The sequence below is a fragment of the Cricetulus griseus genome, chromosome 2 (assembly GCF_003668045.3).
Source record: "Cricetulus griseus strain 17A/GY chromosome 2, alternate assembly CriGri-PICRH-1.0, whole genome shotgun sequence".
In the NCBI taxonomy this organism is placed as follows: domain Eukaryota; kingdom Metazoa; phylum Chordata; class Mammalia; order Rodentia; family Cricetidae; genus Cricetulus; species Cricetulus griseus.
Window position 1 is genome coordinate 412,620,609 of NC_048595.1, and position 26,858 is coordinate 412,647,466.

General features: G+C 43.1%; 1 protein-coding gene across 1 annotated transcript in view; it reads left to right on the plus strand.

The window, feature by feature from the left end:
• Nucleotides 1–26,858, plus strand: part of LOC100760212 (aldehyde oxidase 4) — a 53,367-nt gene that overhangs the window by 6,142 nt on the left and 20,367 nt on the right. The window contains exons 3-17 of the mRNA NM_001291946.1: nucleotides 2,560–2,656; nucleotides 5,213–5,321; nucleotides 7,072–7,198; nucleotides 8,980–9,041; nucleotides 12,464–12,547; nucleotides 13,213–13,293; nucleotides 14,996–15,140; nucleotides 15,352–15,444; nucleotides 17,719–17,867; nucleotides 19,628–19,721; nucleotides 21,279–21,391; nucleotides 23,674–23,858; nucleotides 25,507–25,669; nucleotides 26,320–26,412; nucleotides 26,574–26,743. Of these exons, the coding sequence (NP_001278875.1) occupies nucleotides 2,560–2,656; nucleotides 5,213–5,321; nucleotides 7,072–7,198; nucleotides 8,980–9,041; nucleotides 12,464–12,547; nucleotides 13,213–13,293; nucleotides 14,996–15,140; nucleotides 15,352–15,444; nucleotides 17,719–17,867; nucleotides 19,628–19,721; nucleotides 21,279–21,391; nucleotides 23,674–23,858; nucleotides 25,507–25,669; nucleotides 26,320–26,412; nucleotides 26,574–26,743 (1,765 nt within the window). The remainder of the gene's footprint in view (nucleotides 1–2,559; nucleotides 2,657–5,212; nucleotides 5,322–7,071; nucleotides 7,199–8,979; nucleotides 9,042–12,463; nucleotides 12,548–13,212; nucleotides 13,294–14,995; nucleotides 15,141–15,351; nucleotides 15,445–17,718; nucleotides 17,868–19,627; nucleotides 19,722–21,278; nucleotides 21,392–23,673; nucleotides 23,859–25,506; nucleotides 25,670–26,319; nucleotides 26,413–26,573; nucleotides 26,744–26,858) is intronic.

Here is a 26,858-nt window from a genome sequence, read left to right on the forward strand (position 1 = left end):
GATCTACTGGAGCAGAGGATGCAAAATATTAGAGTGAGTTCATCTCTGAGATCTTAGCTCTGAGGTAAGCATTCCCAGACTCTTGTGTTCATACCCAGCACCTGGCTCTGTGATTTTCAAAATAACACTTACTCATCTAAGAGGTTGGAGCATAACTTCCTTGGTAGAGTACTTGCCTAGCATTCATGAAGTCCTGAGTTCAGTTCCTGACATCACATAAACCAGGTGTGATGGTTGACACTGTAATCCCAACATTCTAAAAGTAGAGGCAGGAGGATAGTAAGTGTGAGGCCAACCTGGACCACAGAGACCCTATCTTAAAAACAAACAAGTAAAAAACAGTTTGTATTTATTCAAATAACAGATTTTCTGAAGCACTCAGTATTCAGAAGCTAGACGGCCACTGCCTTTGGCCTACCCTGGTGAAGGAGATGGCCATACCAGACACACGGGGGAAGTGATGGGAGCCGCATTGAGAAGCACCAGAAAGGACAGGGCGGGATGAGATAAGGGTTGAGCACAATTTTTCAGCAAAAGCTGTAGTGTTGGAGCCGAGGATGCTCCAATCAGAGGCATGGGGCCAGAGGGAAAGGACTATCATGTTTTGGAGAAATAAAGTTTCTGTTGGCATATGTAAAGTGCTGAAGGAGAGGATGGAGAGATGTGACAGGAAATGAAGATGAGATAAGCAATGAGAGCCTTAAGGAAAGCGGCCGGGTCTGGCCTGTTCCCTGTACATGTTGTCTGTCCATTTAGTCTAAAGCAACTTCTAAGTACACTGCAGGGCTGTCTGTCTTGGGTGCAGTGAGAAATCTCTTTTATGCAAAGGATCAAAACACATTTACAACATATTGTTTCTACTCAGCCCAAGTAATGTTTCTGTATTTAGCATTTATAAAAATAAAGCTAGTTAAATTTGAGACTGTGCGGGATAGACCCATGCTACTCCATTATCAGCTGTTTGTTTGAAGTTCAGATTTAACTGAGGGTCTGTATTTGTCTGGCCACACTGTCTAATGATGAGCCCCACCCAAGATGAAACAATAGAACGCAGAAGGTGTCAATCAGGGCTAGCTGTGAGGGCAGAAAGAGAGTCTTGAAACTAGCTTGATATCTATCCAGAGGGCATCAGAGGAATCAGCTGTCCATGTTGCACACCGGATGGCTCTAAAACACACACACAGCTCTGCTGTTACTTGCTGACCAAGTGAAGACGCAACTCAACTCCACTTTTAAGACAGATAGCACTTGGGTTTCTTGGCTTGAAATTTTCCAGATCCCAAAGCAGGAACAAATGACTCCTTGCCTTTTTGTGCCCTACTCATTGGAGTGCCTTAAGGGCTAATCCACACCACCTTCAGTCCTCTGTCTCAGCCCTGAGCAGCCATAACTGGCTCAGAATTAAAGAGCAGAGTCAGGCGTGCAAAGCCTTCTTGGGAAAGCTGCAAAGAACTCCTCAGCTAGGAATTCCAAAACCCAGAAGTATCCCGATTGCAGCTCTTCATCAAGGGCAGCAATTACAGGAAGAAAATGACTCAACCCTCACCCAAGCCAATTATTGGCTCTACGTGGGAATCCTCTCAAACTGCACCCAGAAAAGGCCCCAAGCCAACTATGGTAGATTCCTGGGTACACCTAAAGAAGAAGATTTTCATGCATCTTTTGTTCTCTTTTGAGAAAATATGCAAACATCTGACAGTGATCAGGATAGGACTGGTTCAAGAGCCATGGTTATTACTGCTATTTGCTAGACTAGGGGTTATACCCAGGACTGAACACATACTAGACAAATGGTCTGTTGCTGTTCTGTGTCCTCAGCCCTTAAATTGATATTTTCTAGTTCCATAAGAAATCAAATGTAAATATCGATGTACAGGAGAAAATTAAGCCTCCCAGGAGGATTTCTCTGAAATGACACTATAAGGATTCATCTTCCATTGTCCACAGTTCTGGGTTCTTTCTATAGAAGTCATATGCTTTTCCACATTGCATTTGGGTGCAAACGCTAAACTGCTGACAGCATGCTCCTGTAGTTTGTGCATCTTACTCAGGAAGAATGCACACATTGCAGAAATATCTGTGCTTTGACTGGAAGGCACTGCCCTATATCAATATGAATGGTTTTGTTCTTGTGAAACAGAGTCTCTCTGTGTATTCCAGGATACCCTACACTTCCCTGTGTTACCCAGGCTGCATCAAACTCACAGCAATCCTCCTGCCTCAGTCTCCCAAATCCTAGTAATAATAAGTATATATCACAATTTCTAGCATGTGCTAGTTCTTTGTTGTTGTTTAGTGTTGTTCTGGGCACTGAGGATAGAACCCAAGGCTTCAGGAGGCAAGCATTCTACCACTGAGCTGGCTCCCGAGCTACTATTTAATTGCCTTTCCAACTAAATTGGAAATTCTTATATTCAAAAATGCCCTGGGATCCAGTGTTGAGAAAGCTGGTGTGGCTATTGAATAGTCCCTCCTCAGCTTCCATCAATGAACTGAGATGTAAGTAGAAACCGAACAACTACAACAACTTGGGTGGCTTTTCCTTAACTCTCCTTGCAGTCCGTCTCACAGGCACTAAATATGCCTGTGGGGGAGGTGGCTGTGGTGCCTGTACAGTGATGGTGTCAAGATATGATCCCAAGAACAAGAAGATCCAGTATCCTTTGCACTGGCCTGGCCATGCTCTGGGCACATCTGGGAAAGACACGGAGCCTTTCCCACGAAGGCTTCACTTTCCCTGTAACTGTGCACCCCTCCCTCCTGTCTCCAAGTCTCTAGCATGCTCACCCTGCCTCCATCTCTTTTCACAAATGTTCTGCACAGCAGGACTTATTTGTCCTGTGTTCTGAACTCTTAGGGCTCTGTTCTCTGTTGTTGTAAAATAGTTCCTTTGCCTTTGAACAGGGAGTTCAGAGAGGTGTCTGCAAGAATGGATAATGCAGAGTTAGCATCTTGGTGACACTTAGGCCTTGGCACACACAGAGAAAAGTCATTTTCCCAGGAGCATGAGTGATTACGCAAATCAAGCTGCATCCCCTCAACCTGAAAATGCAAATCTGCTCTCTGGTGGAATGTGGAGGCGAAGGTGGAGTTGTCTAGTGTAACTGCCAGGGTTTTGCCTTGTGTGAACTGGGTGGGTGGTGCCATTCACAGACGATAGAACTTGGAAGAGGAAAGGCTGAGGAGGCAGGAAGTGTCGGAGAAGCTGGGGACACATCTACGGTACTTAGGAGCTGTCTCTAGAGGATTGTGCAACAGGTGTTTCTCTTCTCAGGAGTTATAATTCATTGTGTGATATTAACAGAAATAACAAGATGCTGGCAAAATAACCAGCATTAACTGGATGCTCGTGAATATCATACACTGTTCCAAATGCTTACATATTAAATGTTATCAAATTTAGTTCTCCAAACAACCTCAAGAAAGTGTGACTGTCACCCACACTTAAAACTGAGAAAGAACAGCAAAAAAAGTTAAGTTCTATGAATGTCTTAGTGGTAGATGCAGGTTTTCAGCCAGACAATCTAGAAGGCAGTAAGGACTTCAAGAGAACACAGAGCTATGGGACAATGTCAGAAAGCAGAAAGGGAAAGGGCAAAGAAAAATGTGTGTGCATGTGCTCACCCACACTCAAAACATGCCCTCATACCCACTCTCATACACACACACACACACACACACACACACACACACACACACACACCCCTCTGACATACACACACATACAGACATACATACATGCCCTCATGCCCTCATACACATACACACACACACTCATGCATACACACACACACACACACACACACACACACACATCCACTCACATCCACGCATACCCAGTCACACATACCTCTACACAGATACACACATACTGAGACACATACATGCACGCAGGCACTCTCTCTCTCTTTCTCTCTCTCTCTCTCTCTCAAACACACACACACGCATTCATACATACATGCACACTAAAGAAAAGAGAAAAGGAAAGATAATTATGGATTAACACTAACATCATCTAAAGAGCATAACCAGTGACTAGTTGATCTCAGCACCAAGATTCTAACTTAATTGGACGAGGATACAAGAATATCCCTATTCTTCGAAGCATCCCATTGTTGAGGACCACCAACTAAACTGCTAGGTGGTCAAGTCCATCTTCCTTGGCCTCTTTCATCACTGGGGCCAATATACAGATCAGAACACTTAGGGATAGAGACATTTGCTTAGGCCCGGAGTTCTGGGAGACTTCAGTCCCCAGAGTGAGGGAGGTGGAGCAGAGCACCTCCATCTGTGGCAGAAGGAACAAGAGGCAAAGTTCACTTCATGGTGGATCAGGAAGCAGAGGCCACAGATGAAACTAGGTGCCAGGCTGGTTAGTCACCAGACCTACTTCCACACCCAGCCACCGTCACCTGCGTACACATTCCTTAGCCCCACAAGCAACACCAGCAGCAGGGAACTAGTGTTCAAAGTATGAGCCAATGAGGACATTTCTTTTCTATTTTATTTTTGAGATTATAATATAATTACAACATTTCCCCCTTCCTCTTCCTCCCTTCAAACCCTTTGTGCTTTCTTTCAAATTTATTGCTTTTTTTCAGTAATTGCTGTTATATGGATGTTATGTACACACACACACACACACACACACACACACACACACACACACACACATGCACACACACATTCACATGCTAAAACAAAAAGGAAGAAATGCAAGAAGAAAAAAATACATATATGAATTCCCAAATACACCTGCTCAGTCTGTAAGGTTCCTGGTGTGCATGTTTTCAGGGCTGACCATTTGGTACTGGAGATGGAGGACTCGTCCCTGGGGAAGACTATGTCTTCCTCTATCAGCATTCGTTAGTTGCCTGTAGTTGTCTGTGTAGGCTTGATGCCTTCGGGGACATTTAGGATCCAGAGAGCCACACTTCCTTACTTGCCTTAAAAGGAGAGAAAACTAAAATAAGAAAAGGTGAGGGAAGGTCACTTAGGAGTCCAACATGGAAGGGTCCCTCTTTTATTTCCTTCACTTGTGATATGTAAGTTCTTTCCCGGGCGTGGCCAGAGGGCTATGGTTGTATAGGTCATCTTCTCTGTGGTTGGGGAAATACAGCCTTGTCCTTCTCCTGGACTGAAATGGCTCACCAAGTTTTGTCACCCATTCCCCCTGATTTCAGTGCATTCTCTTTACATAAGCCCATCACAGCCACTACCCAGCAACAGCATGCCTGGTGCCCATCTGCTCCCTCCATGGGGCAGCCATTACCACAGTGGAAGGCGTGGGAAGCATCAAGAAGAGGATCCACCCTGTGCAGGTAAGATCACAATGTGATGGGACTAGATGCTGGAACAGGCATGGCCCACAGTCTTGTGTGTTCTCCCGAGGTCTCCAAGCTTGAAACCTGCCTTTATACTTTTACTTTCTTGTTTGGTAAGAGTCCTTGCTTCATAGCTAGGAATCTTTTTCAGAGATCTCTTCAAGATGATGTCAGTGACTGGAAAGACGTCTTAACCCAAGAGACCTTCTCCGCTCTGTCCTTGCCAGTAACTAAAAGACAAGGGCAGTCTTTCTCAAAAAGAAAACAAGGGAGAAATGGGAGTTTAGAGAAAATAGACGTCTTCATTTCTCACTGTTCCAAAGTATGGGAGACTGATGAGAGTTCATCTGTGTGTGAAAGAAGGCTCCAGAAACATCACCCAACTACCTGCTATAATTAAAATGGAGCAGGGTGGGTTATTCGAGTTTGGAGGGCTCTTCAAAGAAAGGGCGGCATGGTTTTTCCTGTGACTGAGCAGGAACTCCTGCTGGGTGAGTTTTAAGGGAGAATGTAGAAAGACAAGGTTCTTTCCCTTAGGACTTCTTCCTTGAAACATTGCAGCTGGAACATAGAGGCTTCACCGCCTGCCCACTGCCTTTGACAGGGACCTGCTCATATCTTCCAGCCGTGAGCTCAAATAGCTGTGTTCCGCAGATGATCTTACGCAGCATGCACCTCTCATCACTTTACCTATGCAAATGTTTCCTTCTGTGACTGGTAGATCTAACTCTCCCTTGTCTTGATGGGATGCATTTGTTCAGTAGTGCCCCGGAGCAGGCTTGCCCGGCTATATTTATAGGGTTTCTGCTGATTGTCTTTAGACATATCCATAGTCAAGTTAAACCAGATGCCTTTAAAGGGCCTTGGTTTGTATAAATTGTACTTGTCATGGTAGTGGAGTTTTTGTATACTAGAACTTGGAAAAGAGGATGCACCTAAAGGGCTCTGTCTCTCCGAGAGAGCCAGGTGTTAGCCACACCAGCAGTCCAGACTAGTCCAGACTATCTATAACAGCAGACACAAGTGCGATGAAGTGATAAATCCAACACAGCCGTGTTGTCCCCTAGCACTAAAATAATGTCTGTCCTTTCCGTTGAACCAGAGTATTCGGCTTTCATTATAGGAGCCATGATGTTTGGCCAGGGTGGGAGAATGTTTATTTGAGAACATTAGAATCATACGCAAGACAGCTAGGTGAGTGTGTAGAGACAGACAGACTGGGCTGGCAGTCCTGGCTCCATTTGCAGCTTCCTGGCTTAGGGATTTTGTATAGAGCAAATAAATTGAGATTTTCACCACTGTCATCTCTGTATAAGACTGAATGTACATGATTGAAATGTGTGACTAGCCCAGGAATAGGAAATAGATGTTCTTGTTTTAAGTATCTATATTATAACATTTAGTACACTAAAAATTCTCTAATCTGAAAGAGCATGAAGATGCCTGTCCAGAGCCCACTGAATTGATTCACACAATTCATTTATTCTGTAAAGTAAAGGCCATTATTGCCCTAATCCCAAGTGATAGAGTAAGTGAGCTACTGCAAGGAAAGAAGAAAGCAGGCATGAGAATGACTCTGCTACTAACTTTTTTTTTCACAACTACATGTATCTGACTTCAAAAAATTATCTTCTTCCTCTAGAGATGAGCATTTCTCCTGAAGTTATTTTCAGAAAATTTAGACTGTGCTGCTGGCTAGCAGCAAGGCACAGGTGTAATGCTCTAATGGTGTACCTTTGTCTCCCAGGAACGGCTGGCCAAGTGTCATGGCACACAGTGTGGATTCTGCAGCCCTGGCATGGTGATGTCCATCTACACTCTGCTCAGGAACCACCCAGAGCCAACACCTGATCAGATCACTGAGGCGCTTGGAGGTGAGGCTTTTTCGGGCAATGCTTAGGGAACTAAAGATGGACAGCCCAGCTCCTTGGAAAGACAATGAGGCAGACAGACACTGGGAGCTGAAGGCGATACCGTCTTCATCTCAAGGCTTTTCCCTTTACGGATGCTTTAACAGTATTTAATACCTGCGCTAATAGTAGCACAGCCTTTTCCAAACATGGAAATGTGGGTAGACTGGAACAACAAGACTTTGTTGTTTGTGTTTTAACTAGTCTGTCTAAACCACTCACTAACATTACTTACTAAAATTACTGTATATTTTTATGCGCTGGCTGGTTGGGGGGGGCAGGCTCAGAAACAATGGGTTATCATAAGCAAAGAGTAACCAATTCAATTCCTACAAAAATAGTGATGAATCTAAGTGTAAAAATTGTGACTTTGTATCTAAAAGGACATGTTAACAAATGTAGCTTCTATCAGAAAGCTTCCTAGTTTGGGGGAATGAGATCTAAAATACTAATGGTATTGGTGCAACTAATAGACATTAAAGAACAGCTCCTTGTCCCTTTCCCCAAACGGACACAGGCAGAAACTCAATTATGATGAAAAGATGCAAAAGAAAACTAGGTCAAAGTTCAACTTAAATATTTTCGGAATTGGCATATAAGTGGTCCTTAATATTATCTCTCAACAGCTTCTTGGTTCAAAACTTTCCATTTCTGGTTAACTGCTGTGGCCTGTAGTTTGGGGTGTAATTTTTACCCAGCCTATTAAGTAATCAGTAGTCTTTTTGTTGTGCAGTGAAGCACTGAGTGCCAGTGGAATAAGTACTAAGAGCTTTGAGACTTAGAGAAATCATGAGAATCTCCCTGTGTTATTAAGACCTCTTTACAATTACCATTCAAACAGTTTGTAAATTTTGCACAATATATTTTCAAAATTTCAAGACAGGACATCATTATTTAGCTCCTGGCTGTCCTGAAACACACTGTGTAGACCAGGCTAACCTTTGCCTTCTGAGTGCTGGGAGCAAAGGCATGTGCCACCACCCCTGGATTTGTGCACTTTTTTAAGGATAGCGATTTCCCTCCTACTTCCATCCATATTTTGGAAATGTTGGCTGACTGAACAATATCAGTTATGTATTGAATACCTGCTGTAGCATTCTCAGTGGGTTCAAGAACATCCAAGGCAATCGTGCTTCTCCAACTTATGATCCGACAAGTAAACTAAGTAAATGACCCAACACACTTCCTGCCGGATCCAGACAACCAGTGGAATAGTTCTGCCTGAAGTATTCCCCTGGAGAACAGAGCCAGAGACCTTCAAGTTCAGCCCCTGTGTTGGTCATATATCCATTATCATGACAACATGCCAGAGATAATTAACTTACCAAGAGAACAAGTTAGTTTTGGCTCACAGTTTGTAGGCTCCAGCTCAGGATCTGCAGACTCCATTGCTTTGCACTTGTAGTGGTGCTGCTCATCATGAAGGAACCAGCTGGCAGAGAAAAACTTCTGGTCCCCTGGCTCTGACGAAGTCATGAGAATAATGGGCTTTCTGTTTAGGGAATAGACAATGGGATAAGACACGAAGAGTTGGTTGGGAAATGTGATGGTTTCTCTACTGTTTAAAAATAAAATTGTAATCACATACCTGTTGTTAACATCTCCAAGGGAAGCGTTTTTTCAAGGAATCTTACTTGGTTTAAGAGCAAAAATAGACTTGACTGTTTTGCTGAAAACACTAAGCATAAATATGCAGTCTATTTCTGTATGAGACCATAAGACCTGATTAATTCCTTATTAACCAGGTAACTTGTGCCGATGTACTGGATACCGTCCAATTGTAGAAAGTGGGAAAACATTCTCACCGGTAAGTTATTGTAGGTTAATATTCTGCTGACTTAATGTGTAAGTGGACTTTTACATAAAATAACCTACTTTACAATCTCTGGAAGAATTCCACATTGCCCTTTCTAGCCACTGGGGGTTGCCAGATGTCTACTGTTTGTACTTTGTATTTATTCTTTCACAATTTTATACCCATATGTAATGTACCTTGGTTATGATCCCCTTCATTACTCATTCCCCTCCCCACTCCTGCCAAACCCTTTATTTTTCCCAACAGGTCCTCCTCCTACCTTCAAGCCTTTTTTTGTGTGTCAGTCCCCCTCCTCCCTTATGTGAACGTAGGTAGGGGGTTTTAATTGATCAAGGGGAGCTCACTGGTGGCTACACTATGGAGGAATACAACTCCCCTCTCTGCAGCTCCTCAGGAAGGAATGAGGTATCCTGAGTCCCTACCTCATCCTCAGTGCTGTGTTGGTAGACTGAGTTTTGCGCAGGTAGTCACATTGAGTTCATGAGTATAATAGCACACTGTTGTATTTTTATAAGTAAGCCCTTAGCATCTATCTTATTTCTTCAAGTCTGACACTTTCCTGAAAAGTATAAAATTTATTCTACCACTCCAATGAATGAATACACTATTGAAGAAAATGAAATATAGAAACAATTAAAGCAGCTCGTTTTGTGGCATAGAGCTGAGGCCAGGGACAGTGCAAGATACTCGCTGGAGTACAGAGGGAGTTCGAGAGTAGCCTGGGCCACCTAGTGGGGCTGCAGAGAGCACTTATTAGCATACATGAGACCCAAGATTCAATCCCCAGTGCAAGAAAGAAAGGGCCAGGGGGAAGAAAGACAGGTACTAAATGCTTATATATCCAACAGGCATATAATTGAAGGAACACAGACTGAAGACAATTGAAGGAAAGGAAAAGATAGAGAACTTATCAGAGAAAGAGAGCTTTGAACTAAATTATAAAAGAAATCACAGAAATGAATTGCTGGAGAAAGAGGGGTAGAAAAATTACAAGGAAGAGAATTGGTTGAAATAGAAAAAGATGCCCAATGTCCAGGGCTCAGACTAAAAATGAAAAGGAAGAGAGAGAGAAGTTGGTATGATGGGGGTTTTAAAAACTAAGGAAAGTATGCTGTTTGGGGCTAAAGAGTTTATACTTACTGCTATTAGCCAACACAGAGACATTGTTCCTGAGCCAGGAGTAACAGAGCAGCACGGAACTTCACTTCCCTGTGGGAAGGACAAGCCTGGGAAGCACAGTATACTACTGCAGTATCCCATGCAGAAAGGAATGTTGACAATGGACAGAGGAACACAGTGGGGACAGAAAGATGGCTTCCAAGAAGGAGTTTACCAGTCATAACCAGATCTAACCACCAGTCACCAAAGACTGTAGGAAACCAAGAACCCAAGTCACCTTGAAAGCTGAGAACAGAGGACAGAGAAATATGACTAGTGCATACTGGGGCAGACAGTCTCAAAATGTGGTTTCCAGAATCCACTTTTCATAATAAAAAGTATTTTATAACATTGTTGATGACCAAAAATAATTCAAAGTATACCAGTTCACTCCAAAAACTACAAGATTTTGAGGAGCAAGGGCATAGCTTAGTCGGTAGCACAATTGCCTAGCGTGCATGAATCCCCAGCACCACAAAAAAGAGGCATGATGGTGCATGCTTGTAATCCAAGCATTCAAGTAGTAAGGGCAGGGGGATCAGAAGTCCTTGGTTACATAACCAGTACTGGGCCATTCAGAATCGCTAGAGACCTTCTCTAAGAATAAATATAAGTAAAAATTAAAACAACCTTGGAAACTTGCATTGTTACACTATTATTAACAATTTTCAGGAACTTTTACAAACTTCAGACTAGTTCATTTTATCCTAGAATACTTACTACCTATGGTACGTCATAATAGTGACCAATGTTTTACCATTTTTTGACCTACAGAAATAGCACCTTCTTCACACTGTCCAGCCTAAAACTATATGGTCTTCTTTGTAGATAAAAATCTATGTAAAGATGTAAACAGAAATATAAAGAATTTGTTCCTTTGCTAGCACAGCTCGCAGTATTCGAACCTCTAATTAATTCTATAGAAATGGTCTTGGAATTCAGAATACCAACTATCACTTTCACAGCAGGTCTGTGTGTCAGACACTGTGTGGGATTTTCCCATCAATAAGTGTAATATTTATTATTCCAATTTAACAAGCCCAGCCTGGCCAGTACATGCCAAATCAGAAACTGGACTCTTGATTATAATATGACATTGATTGTCTCCAAATTGCCACACACCCTTGGCATTGTTTACCAAGATGAGAATAATAAATGAAACTGGGCATTGTGGTACACACTTGTAATCCCAGCACTTGGGAGGTTAAGGCAGGAGGATTGCCCGAGTTCAAGGCCAGCCTGAGCTATAAAGAGAATTACTTCCAGGTCAGCCCAGGCTATAGTGTGAGACCTTCTCTTTCTAAAGCATTAGAAAACTTAGAGAAGGAGGAAGAAGAAGAGGGGGACAAGGAGGAGGAAGAAGAATTGATGATGGTCGCAACAACTGACAAATTCAGGCCCAAAGGGTGACCTTTTGGTTCCACATTAAATATCCTGAAAATTATAATTAAATAATTAGTGATTTGAATCCTTCAAATAATTCATGATTTACAAACAAACTCAAAGTTTTACTTCATTTTTTTGTATTGAAACTTTAAAGGCATTTTGTCTTCCCAAGACAGTGTCACTGTGAAGATAAAAGCAAAACTATCCTCCATGTTCCTCACTTCCCATGAGAATCCCCAAGGTTGATCCCATGGACTCCAGTCCCATGTGTCTTCTTCCCCTGAGCCCAGGTGACAGTCTGCAAGTCCTCACTGTGAGCTGGCTCCACCTTTCTCTAATTGTTTAATAACGGTGACTTGTTGCCTCACCTCCCAAACTCACATAGAAGTTTAGGCATTTTTATTGTTGCTTGTGGACTAAAGCAGCATCCAACCAAGGCGCTTACACATCAGCCTACCCACTGAGCTACTTATATCCCAGCCAGCCCCTCTTGTTTTGTTTTTGTTTATTCGTTTTGACTTGTTTGGGTTTTTGGTTTTGAGACAGGGTTTCATATAGCCCGGGCTTGCCTCAAACTTGCTGTGTAGCTAAGGATGGCCTTGAACTCCTAATCCTCCTGCCTCTGCTTCCCAAGTAAAGGGACTACAGGTATGTGGCTGCCGTTTCCAAGCCTTGTTACCTGTGTTTTACTGGGATCTGGAGAAACAGTAACCAGAAGAGACACAAAAAGCTGCAGGGACCTCCTCCATTCAATGGAAAAGAGAAGTGAGGGATCCACAGATCAGTTTGTTGGGTTACAGAGAGGGGGCCTCAGGTGTCATGTTCAGGAACTGACCGTGAAGTTGACCTGCATTGCATTACTTCCCAAGGGATCTACTGTTTGCCAAATGAAAGGATCTGGAAAATGCTGCATGGATCCAGATGAAAGGTCTTTTGTGGGCAGAGAGGAAAAAGTAAGTGTCTGTTTTTCCTACCCCAGTTGGGATTGACTCAAAAAATGCTAGCAAAAATCCAAATGTACCTAGTCTTGTCAGTCATTACAAGGCAAAAGTAAGTAAAATTCATGTCACTTAAAGTCTCATTTGAGAGTGCAGTGCACCATGCAGGGGAAGGCACGGAGGCAGGAACCTAAGACATCTGGTCACACTGCATCCAGAGAGAGAGATGCGTGCTGATCCTCAGCTCTCTTTCTCCTTTACATTCAGTCCAAGCCCATGGAATGGTGTCACTCACATTCAGTCTTTCCATCCAGTTAGCCTAGCCAATCTAGACTCTCCATCACAGGAGGTTGTCTTCTGGAGAACTGTAGAGCCTGTTGAGTTGATAATCAATATTAACCACCTCAGGCACCTTTGTGCTCATAATATACAATAATGCGGGAGACCCAGTGCAGAAGTCTAATGCTCTGCTCTGACAGCTAAGAAGTCAAGAGTCTTGTCCATGTGTTAGGGACACCACCCCTCAGTCTGGGAGACAGGAAAATTCTATGTGAGGGGGCCCTGTGAATCTAGCATCTTGTTTCATATTAGGGTATGGTTAAGAGAGTGCTACACTTGAATATTGCTGGCTGTCTCTCAAAACTCTGAGTTCCATTTGTGCTGTGCTGTGTTTTGTTGAGATGTGTACCAAACTGTATAATGAAGATGAGTTCCAGCCCTTGGACCCATCGCAGGAACCCATATTTCCTCCTGAACTGATCGTAAGTTGCTATGCTTTCATTTTTTCATCATATGACATGCACATGACTTTTGGTATTATACTATAGGACCACAAAGTTCTAGTTATTAAGAGATGGGAGTATGTCTGCCATGATGGAGTCAATTTTTAGGGACTTGTTCAGTTCTTTCATTAGGTAATCATGTCAGAGAGCATGAACCACTGGTGCTTCTGGGGCCTCAGAGTCCCTTTGGCTGAAGATCCCAAGGTCACAGTGTAGATGAGTCACTGAAGGTCACACAGACACACTGATGGGTCTCTTAAAGCCAATCTGTAAATCAGTAAAGTGACAGTAAAATGATACTCAGGGCAATGGAATTGTACTGTTCTTACAGTTAACCGCTGGTTCAACCTAGCAAAGCAAGAGGGAAAAGGAAAATAACATGGCACATGGTGTGTCTGTACTTCTGTTGCCTAACTGTGCCCTGGAGGAAGCGTGATAGGAGAATCGGCTTCTCAGAACCCAGTGCCATGGACCCTCAGAGCATGAGAATTTGGACACCTTGGCTAGCAGTCATATTTGGGGGTGGTTTTTTCTTTTCCTTTTTTTCTTTTTTTTTTTTTTGAGGGGGGTGATCATGGAATGATTAGCTTTAACTGTCAGCTTGGTATGACCTAGCATCACTCGGGAAGAAAGTTTCAATGAAGATATTGCCTATATTGGGTTGGCCTGTGGGCATGTCTGAGAGAAGATTTGTTATTGTTTTCTTCATTTTTTAACTTTTATTAATTCTTATGGACTTCACATCATGCATTCCAATCCCATTTTATCTCCCTGTCCCCTCAAATCTGCCTTCCGCCCTTGCCAAGCCCCCCGGAAAAAAAAAAAACAAATTTAAAAGTAAAAACAAAAACCCTGGAAAGGGCTAAGCTGCTCCTGGTTGATTGTGTCCCCCTCCCCCGCCCCCCCCACAGACCAAGAAGTATGGGATGGGCAGACATCTGTTGCCCTCCGTGCGTCAGTATTTTAAAGTTGCATGCCTAAATGTAGATCCATGTATACCTGATAGATGTAAGGTTATAAAAAAAAATCCCTTATATATATACACACACATACATAGACAGAGAACACACACAGCGCCTATAAATAAAACAAGTAAATGATTTTTAAATTTTAAGGGAATAGTGTTCAGTAACATTTTTTCCCGTAGTCAGTGTTTCTCTGAGCCTGAAAATGAGTGTCTCTGAGTGACAGTTAACATACTCTCCAGTCCACTGCCCACTGCTTTCCTGAAGAGCCAGAAGACAGGGGCAAGGAAATAGATTTACCTACAGCTTTCCCCAGAACCAAGGAAGGAAACATTCTCAGCTTCTCTCCCCCTCACCTGTAGCAATGTTGCCATTTATGACACAAAAGCCGGAGCATGTGTACAAGTAGTTAGTGGTAAGTTAGAAGACCCGTGCAGTAAGTCTCCTGACAACCCAGTTCTTCCTCAGGGGCTATTTCCTGTGGAAATTCTAATTCTCCAGTGGTGGGGTGGAACCAGAACAGACCAAGGCACTTGTGCCTCTCCAGACAGTCACTTCACAAGTATAAATAAACACTGCCCCTATGGACACCAAGCAGGATGTGGTCTCATTGATTTGGTAGTTTCAGTCCACCCTTTCCTGATCCCCAAGAAAGCTAAAATGACCCATGGACTGTTTGGACCCCCAGAAAGCACAGTGGCTTTGCTTCTCTACAGAGAATGGCCGAAGATCCAAATAAGAGGAGGCTGACATTCCAAGGGGCGAGGACCATCTGGTTCATGCCTGTGACCTTGGAGGACCTTCTGGAACTCAAAGCCAGCTACCCCAAAGCCCCACTGGTCATGGGGAACACCGCAGTGGGTATGTGTTATTCATGCGTGTTTTAGTTCAAATCAGATAATCGAAGCCCCTCCTCCGACTCTGCATAAGCAGGGTTCATTTCTACTCATGGGACTCAGGGTCTTTTAGAATTTTTCCTTTTGCAAGTAAGTTCTATGCATGATAGTTTTTACTCTGTCATACCAGTAACCCATTGTTCTCTTTCTAATTGCTTTCTGTTTTTCTCCTTAAGGACCCAGTATTAAATTTAAAGGTGAATTCCATCCAGTTTTTATATCCCCACTTGGACTTCCAGAGCTGCATTTTGTGAACGTCACAAACAATGGTAAGTGTCTTGGTTTTCAAATAAGACATCGACCCTGGCTCAGTGGGGCACTAATGGCAATCAGTGACACCTCATAGGAGCTCTGACTTCACTCATTCATTCAAAGCAAGTGGGCATGTACTATGTGTTCACTATAGGCTTTGTCAGGATGTCTCACTCAGCTGTGTCACTGAGCATCACATTGTCATCAAAGCCAAAACAGCGAGAAGATGCCAAAGAGCTCAAAGGGCTCAGCCAAGTACAGGAAGATTGGTCCAATAAACCCTTAAGACATTTTCTTTCTTGAGGCTCATCACACACACACACACACACACACACACACACACACACACACACACACACACACACACACACACAATCTTGGCCATGGGATTTAAAATACAACTATGAGCAACTTTAATTATTTTCTTTCATTCTTTTCACAAGTTGCCGGGTGCCTTGGAATGTCCTGTGTCTTTGATATTTAAGACAACCCTAGGAGACAGACCTATCTCATACCTTGGAGTCTCCAATAACCTATGGGAGATTCAGAATCAAAAGACCTAAATAATTTCCTCAGCCTCCCACACCAGGCCTAGATCCTGTCTTCTTTTTGCTGATAATGCAAAACAAGGCTGTCTGAGTCATCCCACCACCAATACTCAAACAATGCATTTGAATAGATAATAATAGAAGGTAGGAGCCAAAAATACTAAGCTTAAATAGTTAAAAAAAAAATATGAGCATGTAAAAGAAACTAACTGGGTAATTTCTTGCTAGCCTTCTAACATGTCAGTCTTAAGTCAGCAGCTCATCGTTTTTTCTTAACCTCTGGGATATCTTTATCAATGGATACGGATATAGGAAAAGATGGACTAAGGGAGATTATCCATGTGCTCGAGGGAAGGTCATTAGTTAGGGTGTGGTGAGGGTGTAGAGATGGAAAGCAGAGCACAGAAACTCATCTATTGCTCCAACTTTTCTTCATTGCCATTCCTCCTAGGAGCAGTAAGCACTGTTTCCCTAATCATTCCTCCATGAAACATTAGCACCATAGATAAAATGCACGGTTTTTTATGTGCAGTAGATTAACTGGTGCCGGATGCATACTGAGATTTTTTAAATCACTCCTTGTGGATTCTTTTAGCCCTGGTAAGACAACACCGCTGAAATCATGCACTCCTGTAAATCAAACCGGCCTGCTACCAGCACGAATCCACTCCTGTCTCTTTTTTTAGAAGGGGCGGGGCAAGGAAAAGAGATGACTGTGGAGGAAGAGCAAATGGACAATGGAAATTTTGCCAGTAAATTTTCTAGTTTAATGACTTTCAAAGAGAGTTGTTTTAAGTCCTAATGTACTGGCACACATTATAATCTAGTATCCACAGGGCCGAAGCAGAAAGACCATAGGTTTAAGACCAGTCTGGGCACTATAGTGTAACAAAACTATCTCAAAAGAAGGGAAGGATTTAGAATTTCCACAGTTGATCATTTACTCAGGGAAAGCAAATGAAGTATTGAATTTTGGTTATCTGTGGTTAATATGTACTAAAATGCAAGGCAAACACCACTCACTGACTATGACTGAGAAGAGGAATTTGGTACTTAATATTTGAGAATTATATTAGTTTTCATCACTATGACAAATACCTACAGGAAATAAATTAAAAGGAGCAAAGAATTGTGTTGGATCACAGTTTCAAAAGTTTCATTCCATCATGGCAAGAAGGAAATGGTTGAGCAGGGCAGCTACATCATGGCACCTAGGGAGAAGAACTTCTGCACTAGATGGCTCTCCTTTTGTATCAGTTACTTGTGTCAGTGCTGTGGCAAAACACCAGACAAGAAGCAAACTTGAGGGAAGTGGGGCTTATTGTGGATCTCCATACAAGGGCACAGTCATGTGATGAGGAACTCATGAGAACAAGAGCAGGGGCAGCTTGTCACATTGTGTCCCTAGTGAGGAAGCAGAGAGCAACAAACACTCAATTCTGTTTTACGGTTTAGTCTTCTTTCTCCATCTGGACCCCGTATTATAGGACAGTGCTTCCCACACTGAGGGAAATCTCCTATTAGATAATCTTCTCTCGAGATGCCCTCAGACACATGCAGGTTCTCTTCCATCCAATCAAGTAGACTTTAATGTTGACCACCACAATAAAGCAAATCACTAGAAGTATCCATAATTATCATTGGTTGTTGTCACCCCAACTAACTATACGAAGAGCAGATTTATTTAGAAGTGTGCATGCAGGCTCACTATACACTTATGTTCTATTCTCTTGCTTTCAGGAGCAACAATAGGGGCAGGAAACAGCCTGGAACAGTTCAAAGATGCCTTGAATTTCCTGGTTTCAGAGCAGCCAAAGGAGAGGACCAAGACCTATTATGCACTCCTGAAGCATCTAAGGACACTTGCAGGGCCCCCAATTAGGAATATGGCCGTATGTTCTCTATTGTTCTATAAAATAAGCCACTGTGTGTGTGTGTGTGTGTGTGTGTGTGTGTGTGTGTGTGTGTGTGTGTGTGTGTGTCCCAAATGGCAGGTATCACAAGTGGTGTGTTGGGTAAGGTTCACATGTGTGTCTAAAGTGATATAACAAATCATGATATAGAGTCAGAAGAGGCACAAATTCTTGTCCTAGTTATCCTAGAGAAGAGTTTGGAAATTAAGGACCAACCAAATGGAACTGTGTCTAGAGTCCCATCCAGCTCTGACCATCTATGAAGCATGTCTTATCTAGGGTGTAGCTAATAAGATCCCACCTTCCCAGATGCTCTTCTGATTGGTTCTCCTCTTAGACCTGTGCTCTGATACCCATTTCTTATGTGTGTTCTGTGCATACATAATTGAACCCCCAGTTTTCTAGATGTCTCACTTACTGAGATCTTTCCATTACTTAAGGTTTCAGGGTAATTGGCTCAAACCACTCTCCGTTGCACACATGATGAACAAGCCATCAGAACGCAGGGGCCCGGCAGATATCCATTTCTCATGATTGTCTCTAGCCTACGATTGATTCACAAATCTGCCACATATTCTTACATCTATATTTTATGTCAGTTTTCTGAAGGGTATTGCTCCTCTCAATGAACTTGTTCCCATAAGTCCCCTAAAGTCCCCTGTTCGATCCTGTCCTAAGCAGACTTCGCTGAAGGTTTAAGGCTACAGAGAAGCATTGGGTTTCTTGGCAACATGGCAGCCATCCTAAATGTAAATGCAGCATACTCCAGGTCTGTTTGCGGGGCTGCAGGCTCTCGACCTTCCCTATGTAGAACTTTCTTTCTCTGTGTGTTTGTCATACCCTCACTTTCCCCCTAACCTGCCGACATCACACCCTAGATCTCCATTCTCTTCTCTTACTTGGCTTCATGAATGAGTCAGTTTGCAAATCAAGGAAGGCTTCTGAATAAACACAAATGTGTGTTAGGACCATTTCTCCAGGAGACTAGCTCTCCTCCTGCACACAGGTGTTTTCTCGGCATTTATGTGGGTGAAAAGTGGGGGTTGAACATATACACACTGAACTGAACTCTGGTACTTAGTTGCAGAGAGGGAGGAATGAAGATCAAAGGGATCGGGACCAGGCTGGTGAAACCCATAGACACAGCTGGCCTGTACAAGGGGGAGCACATGGACCCCAGACTGCTGTCTGGGAGGCCAGCACAGGACTGAATCAGACCCCTGAATATGGATGTCAATTAGGAGGCCTCTGCACTCTAGGGGGTCCCTGGTAGTGGATTAGTATTTTTCCCTGGTGTAAGAAGGGACTTTGAGAGCCCATCCCACGTGAAAGGGATGCTCTCTCGGCCTGGACACATGGGGAAAGGCCTAGGCCCGGCCCAGGATGATGTGGTGGACTTTGGGGAGCCACCATCGAGGGCCCTACCCTGCCTGGGTGGATGGGGTGGGGGGTAGGTTGGGGAAGGGAAAGGTGGGGGAAGGGAGGGGAGGGAGAGGGAGAGGGAGAAGAGATTGACATGTGAAACAAGCTTGTTCCTAATTTGAACTAATAAAAAAAAAATTACAAAAAACAAAGTGGGGGTTGAACACAGCCTGGTGTCTGAATTATTTAGCTGCTTCCAAATGCTCCCAGATCTTTCTGCAGAGCAAAGGGGTGAATTAGAAACATACACAATATTTCTGTGTACATGATTCCTTACTCATCACATAACACTTTTCCTGGTGTGCTCTTTCTATTAGACTATAGGAGGACATGTGGCAAGCCAGCCTAATTTTTCTGACCTCACCCCCATTTTAGCAGCAGGAAATGCTACCATCAATGTGATATCTAAAGGTAAGAGGCCAAGCTCTGGGCATTTGTTTTTATACTTACCACTATTACACAGATCCTGCTGTTTACATAGATCCTGGTGTACATTAGGAAACAGGGACTCTGCAATATCTTAATACCCCCCTGAGTCTCAATGTGAGGCAGAAGCTGTGGTTGCCTCTCTGTCTTCCGGCTGTTCTGTATTTACAGACCAAATTAATGTCTCTGATATTTTTCTTAAATAGCTGACCCATTTGTAAACAGTACAAATTATATATAGTATCAAAGAAATTCAAGAAAAAGATCAGGGCTGGTGTAACAGCTCAGTGGGTTAAGCACTTTCTGCCCAAGCTGGCAACCTGAGTTTGATCCCCGTGACGCACATGGTCAAAGAAGAAAACCAGAGTCCTGTAGGTTGTCCTCTGACCTCTACATGACCGGAACACATGCACATACAATTAACAAATCAATAAATGCAAAAGATAGAGAAGAGAATAAGAAGTTTCTCAGCAGCTTTAAAGTTTATGACATATTTCTTTCCCCAGTTTTGAAAAGAAGGCAGTTTTTATATACTACTCATTACTCCTCTTTTTATTCAAATATGAGCTTTGTGGGTGAAAAATAATTGAAACAGGGGGAATAAAAGCAAGTTGGTGCTATTCACAGTGCTACTAAGGTAAAAATCTCTTCCTTTAAATTAAAAGCATAGTTTAAAAACTGTGATTCAAATGAGTATAACTTTCTAGGAAAAAGTGCACTGCTTATAATTTTAACTGAGGAAGAGAAGACAAACTGAAAAGGAAGCTCAGCCGAAAGCAACATTAGTCCAATCCCCAGAAAGGGGGAGGGGAAGTCCAAACATGATGGCTTTCTTGTAATTCCACGGGCTAGAGAGAGAGAGCAAGCAGATCCCTGGGCAGTCAGCCTCCATAACTGTCACGTTCAAGACCAAATAAGAAGCCAAGGTAGACAGAACCAGAGGGACAGCATGCAACGTTGATATCTGGCTATCACACTTGTGTACAAGCATAACCCACAGACATGTGCATCCGAGCACACATGAACACTGTGCCACTTTTTTTTTCTTTTTTTCTTTTTTGTTGTTTTCCGAGACAGGGTTTCTCTGTGTAGATTTGGAGCCTATCCTGGCACTCACTCTGGAGACCAGGCTGGCCTCGAACTCACAGAGATCCGCCTGCCTCTGCTTCCCGAGTGCTGGGATTAAAGGCCCGGCTCTCTGTGTCACTTTTAAAAAGCAATTTAACTTTGCTGGTTCTTTCTTTTCTGGTTTGTGAAATGTTATACATTGTAGCAGGTTGTTTCCCAATGTCTTTCAAGATCTTTAAATCCAGTGTTGGCGGGAGGCACGCAATAGGCTATGAGACTTCCAGCTTATCTGGTTCAACCCTGCCATTCTGAAGCCTGGGCCCCAAAGTTTCCATGACTTACCTCAGGCAGCCCAGGCTCAGAGCTAGAACTCAGTTCCTGGACTCTGGCTCACACCAGTTCATTCCACCAGACATTCTTGTGTAGCCCCCTGTTTGGCAAATGTGTCTTAATCTGGGTCATTCTCTCTAACAGAGGGAGAACGGCAGCTTCCTTTAAATGGCCCTTTTTTTGAGAGGTCTCTTGAGGAGGCCAGCTTGAAGCCAGAAGAGGTGGTGTTGTCTATCTCCATTCCTTACTCTACTCAGGTAAGATTCCTGTACTTGCAGCCTATCTACACATGCCCTTGCCTCGTGCTTCCAATGGAATGAGCCTCTCTATTGTAGATGACTGCTTCTGAGGGAGTCTGGGGCCACTCACAGTGAGGGATCGAGTCCCAGATGAACGTTTCAGTTGCTTCCACAGAAGAGCCACGTTATGACACTGGCCTTACAATAAGAGAAAGAAAAAAGGAAAGAAAGAAAGAAAGAAAGAGAGAGAGAGAGAGAGAGAGAGAGAGAGAGAGAGAAAGGGAGATAGAAAGAAAAAAACCAGAAGCTTCTGTATGAGTGAATGGTTATAGATGAAAATGCATCTCAGCTGGGAGTATGTACACTTATACTTGGTATCAGCTATAGAAGTTTCTAATGAACTGAAGATTTATTATGAAGTTATTTGCCAATCACCAATAGTTATGAAGTAGGTAGTTTTATCTGTAATCATTTGTGTGCTAAGTTCCTGCTGCTCTACATCACAGTGCTAAGCCTGGGAGACAGTACAAGACTTCAGAAGTCTAGAGGTTCCTTCCCCCAAGCTCTCTAAGACTAGTGGGAAAGACTTGAAATAGGAAACAAAACTCAATCGCCAAGGATAGGAAGTGAGAGGTCTTAAGAGCTGGAGAAGCTCTTACCTGGAAGTCAGTGTACGGGAGCTGGGAGAATAAGGGGTGGGCACGACACAAGCAGGGATCCAACATGGCCTGTAAGAGGTTGCATATCTGCCGGGAGGAGGGCACCCTTCCAGGCAAGAGGACTAAGAAAGGGGTGGGCAGACCAGACCAGTCACAGCATCAGGAGACGCGAGACTGCGCAGCTGTTTCAGCAGATGGCCACCTTCGGATGCTTACAGCAGGGTAACGTTTATACGAAAGAGGTCATCCAGCACAAAGACGGCATAGATTGCTTGTGAGAGGACCTTGAGTTGAAGGATCAATAAGAAGACAGTCAAATGTGGTGGTGACAGTAGGAAAGAACAAGAGAGTCCCCACCAAACAGCACAGATGATTTATGTGTCACCAGTGCCTCTTCCGAGCTTTCTACATGAACATGTTTCGGGCCGGCTGGGCTCCAGTGACATGACTGACTTTCTCTCCGGCCTCAAGACGCCTCCCACATGAAGAGGTGCCTTCGAATCAGGGCTAGTGTGCCCAGTCAGTAATGAGAGTCTGCCTAGAAAGGCAGGCGTAGACCTGTATGCAACAATGTGTACCAAGGATGCTCGGCTTTTTCTTTTAACAAAGAGATTTTGTTCAAATGATACTCCTTTTTTTTTCCCATTCATTTATTTAGTTCATAAATAAAGACATGCACAATTATGATACAGAATACAGTATGTTCACAATGGCATGGCTAAATTAAACCAATTAACATGTTATATCACACATATTCATCATCAAATGATACTTCTATAGAAAGCAAATTAAAACAGAAATGAAGTGAGGCTGTGGTAGCTGATCTGAGGTACATCTCCCTATCTTTGCCCTCATCTCCCTCAGCAGCCTGGAATACACTGTCTGATCCACCCCAATTTCTTCTTACAGCAAATAAAACCCAAACACTTGAGTCACTTCCTTGTGGCCTCAGGTAATGCCATGAACAGCAGAGAGCCTATAGCTTAAGTAGAACCTGAACCCCAGGCCCACCACTCACTGTGACCTTGCACAGGTCACTGACTCGTGTCTGCATAATTGGAAATGAGCATAAATGTTGAGGGTTAAACATTGCTACACATGAAACGCACAGGACAGTACTCACGGAGCTACCATCGCTACGTGATCAAACACTTGCAAGGTCTTTATTTGAAATAAGCATCAAAAGGGCAGAGGACGTGACTCAGTGAGTAAAGTGTTTGTGATGGCAAGCATGAGAATCTAAACTCAAACCCCAACACTCCCATTTAAACAAAAATTGCAGATGTGATGGTATATGTCTGTGTCTATGACCCCAATCTAGGGGTTGAACACAAGACAAAGCAGATCCTGGAAGTTCACCAGGCAGACAGCTTCGACAATTGGTGAGCACCAGGGTCAGTGAGAGATCCTGACTCCAAAAAGTAAGATGGAGAAAACTAAAGAAGACATTGATGTAGACCTCTGAGCCACCACCTTCACATAAACGTGTGTACATTCACACAAACACCTACACACAGAGAGAGACACACAAACACACACACACACACACACACACACACACACACAGACACACACCACAAGTTATCAGCATAGTTGCTATGTGACATGCACTAACCTTTCTGAGTGTTTTTCTATCTCTAGTGGCAATTAGTGGCAGGATTCCGCCTGGCCCAGCGTCAGGAAAATTCCTTTGCCATTGTCAATGCTGGCATGAGTGTGGAGTTTGAAGAGGGCACAAACACAATCAAGGATCTTCGGATGTTCTTTGGAAGTGTTGCCCCCACTGTGGTCTCTGCAAAACAAACCTGCAAGCAGCTCCTTGGGAGGTAAAGTCACTGCCTGTCTGGGACACCATGCACAGACCTTTCTGTCTGAATGTTTTTTGTTAAAATTATACTTGTGGAAATCTTTCCAAGGTTTTATAAACATAAATATTTTCATTTGTTATATAAATATGTTGTTTACAATTCTTTTTAAGTTTTATAAACATATTTTATAAAATATTTTGCATTTTATATACAATAACATTTATATAAATCTTTTGTGTTTGTATAAAATAATATTTTATATAAACATTATATAAAATATATATTCATCTGAAATATTTAAACTATGAAGAAAATTTTAAGAACTACTCAAAAGCTCACCCCTTCAAAGTCCGTGTTCTTCTATTATTACAGGTTTCTGTACAATTACTGCAGAAATTGCATAGCTTAAGTAGATATTATTTTAAGTAGTTAACCTATAAAATAAGCAAACAACTCCAATACTGAATCCTGAAGATGATAAATGTGCTTAAGCTACATCAAGAAGATGGAATCTTTGAAAGTTCAGGGAGCCCTGTTCCTGGCACTCTCCTCGTGGCTAGCATCTAGGTTTTGTTTTTGTTTTTGTTTTCCAACTAGTGTTTTTGCAATAAGTTTTATTTACCCATTTATACTCATTCCCAGTAAGTGGGATTTAATGTGGTTTTCCTCAGATACTGAACTAAATCCTCACTTCCAAGACAACCATGGAAACTTTCCACTTGTGAAATAGTTCAATCCTTAACCGTTGGTCACTGTGTGTCAAGCTCCAGTGCAGGACATACAGCAGAACTCCAGATTTCAGAAACCTTTGATTTTTTAGCAGGTCAATTTCTTTTTTAACCTAAGTAAATCCATACTATAGGCTTATGAAGTTTTAAAAAAGAACAAAGGAACATTTGGCAACTGTTAGATCAGAGGCTGATAAAAGCCTTAGTGTGGTGGAGCATTCGGGAAACAAGGACAGGAGAATGGCACTCCAGAGGTCAGTCTTGGCTGTGTAAGATCCCGCCTCAAAGACAAAAGAAGGAAGGAAGGAAAGAAAGAAGGAAAGAAGAAGGGAGGGAGGGAGGAAGGAAGGAAGGAAAGATAACTAAAGGGGCACCACATTTTTCCTTGCCTCAGTAGTTTGGTGTCTGCCTGGTTGCTGTAACACACTTCGGGTTACTCTAACAAACACTGGAGACTGAGTAACTCATAAAGGAAAGAGTTTTATTTTGGCCTGTGGGTTTAGCAGCAGTTCTCAACTTTCCTAAGCTGCAACCCTTTAAGACAGTTCTTCATGTTGTGGTGATTCCCAACCATAAAATTATTTTCTTTGCTACTTCATAAATGTAATTTTGCTACTGTTACAAATTGTAATGTAAATAGCCATGTTTTCCGATGGTCTTAGGTGACCCCTGTGAAAGGGTTGTTGGACTGTATAGAAGTCGCAAACCATAGGCTTAGAACCACTGGTCTGGAGGCTGAAGTCCAAAAGCATAGCATTGGCAAGATGCTCTTGCTCCTTCAGTTCCCAGCAGAAAGTAGAATGGCATTTGCCGAAGACAGGACAGACAGCTTTGCTCTGTAAGAGGCTGTGCTGGCAGTAACTGGTCGAGCCCCGGTGATGTCATCCATGGAAAGAGACCAAACCTCAGGAAAGTCTTTGCCTCTTCTGTCCTGCCAGGCAATGGGACGACCAAATGCTGAGCGACTCCTGCCGGTGGGTGCTGGAGGAGATCCGCATCCCACCAGCCGCCAAGGGCGGCATGGTAGAATTCCGACGGACCCTCATCATCAGCTTGCTCTTCAAATTCTACCTCAAAGTGCGGCGATGGCTGAACGAAATGGTAAATGGCTTCTCTGGGCCCCGGAACATGTCCTGTTGCTGAGAATAGTGCCGTGAGTGGGCCTGGGGCGGGGCCCTGCAGCTCCTCTGTCCTTTTCCCTTCAGTCCGTTTCTCAGAACGGAGCAATCATGCTATTCCATCTGTGGGATAAAAGCTAATGTACCATATGAGGTTGACCAACAATAAGGAAAAGCCATCGGTAAGCAAATTGCATCCTTCCCTCTTTAAAATAAGATTTTTCTTGTTGAAATAATAAAAATTACATTTTAATACTTAGAAATTAAGCCAAAGGGGGGAAATCACATGCAATACTATCACCCAAGTTAACCTCTACAAATATTTTAATGTGTGTCCTTCTAAACCTTTCCTTATGAGTGTGTCTGTGTCTGTGTCTGTGTGTGATTGATTGACTGATGTGTATGAGAGTGTGTGTATGAGAGTGTGTGTATAAGTCAGAGGACAGCTTTCACTAGTCAGTTCTCTCCTTCCACCTCGTTGGTTCTAGGAATGGAATTCAGACTATCAGGTTTAATGGCAAACACCTCTATCTGCTGAACCATTTCATGAGCCTGGATCATTCTGTCTCTACACTTGTTTCTCAAGTCAGTGCCATAGGTTGTAAAACTGAATGCAAAGTAATTTTTTTCCAGGATCCCCAAAAGTTTCCTGACATCCCAGAAAAGTTCGTGAGTGCTCTGGATGACTTCCCCATAGAAACACCCCAAGGAATTCAGATGTTCCAGGTGGGTAGGGTTTGTTTTGTTTTGTTTTGTTTTGTTTTCTAATCTACGCATTCAGACAGTGCATGCAGTCACCTATAGTTATTCTTGACTGTAAGTAAGCCCAACACAGCAGACCCAGTTGTCCTATCTGTGGTCAAATATCTTGCCTTGTTTCCTAACAGTGTGTGGATCCCAGCCAACCCCAGCAAGACCCAGTCGGGCACCCAGTCATGCACCAGTCAGCGATTAAACATGCCACAGGAGAAGCTAAATATGTTGACGACAGGCCTCCCATGGACCAAGAACTCGCCCTTGTCGTAGTCACCAGTACCAGGGCCCATGCGAAGATCACGTAAGGAAATGCACATGGTGCCATCTGCTACTGAAATTCATCCACCATTTCACATTCAAATAGAGAGCTTATTACATATTTAGGATAGTCATCTCTTCTGGGTGAGAATCAGTCA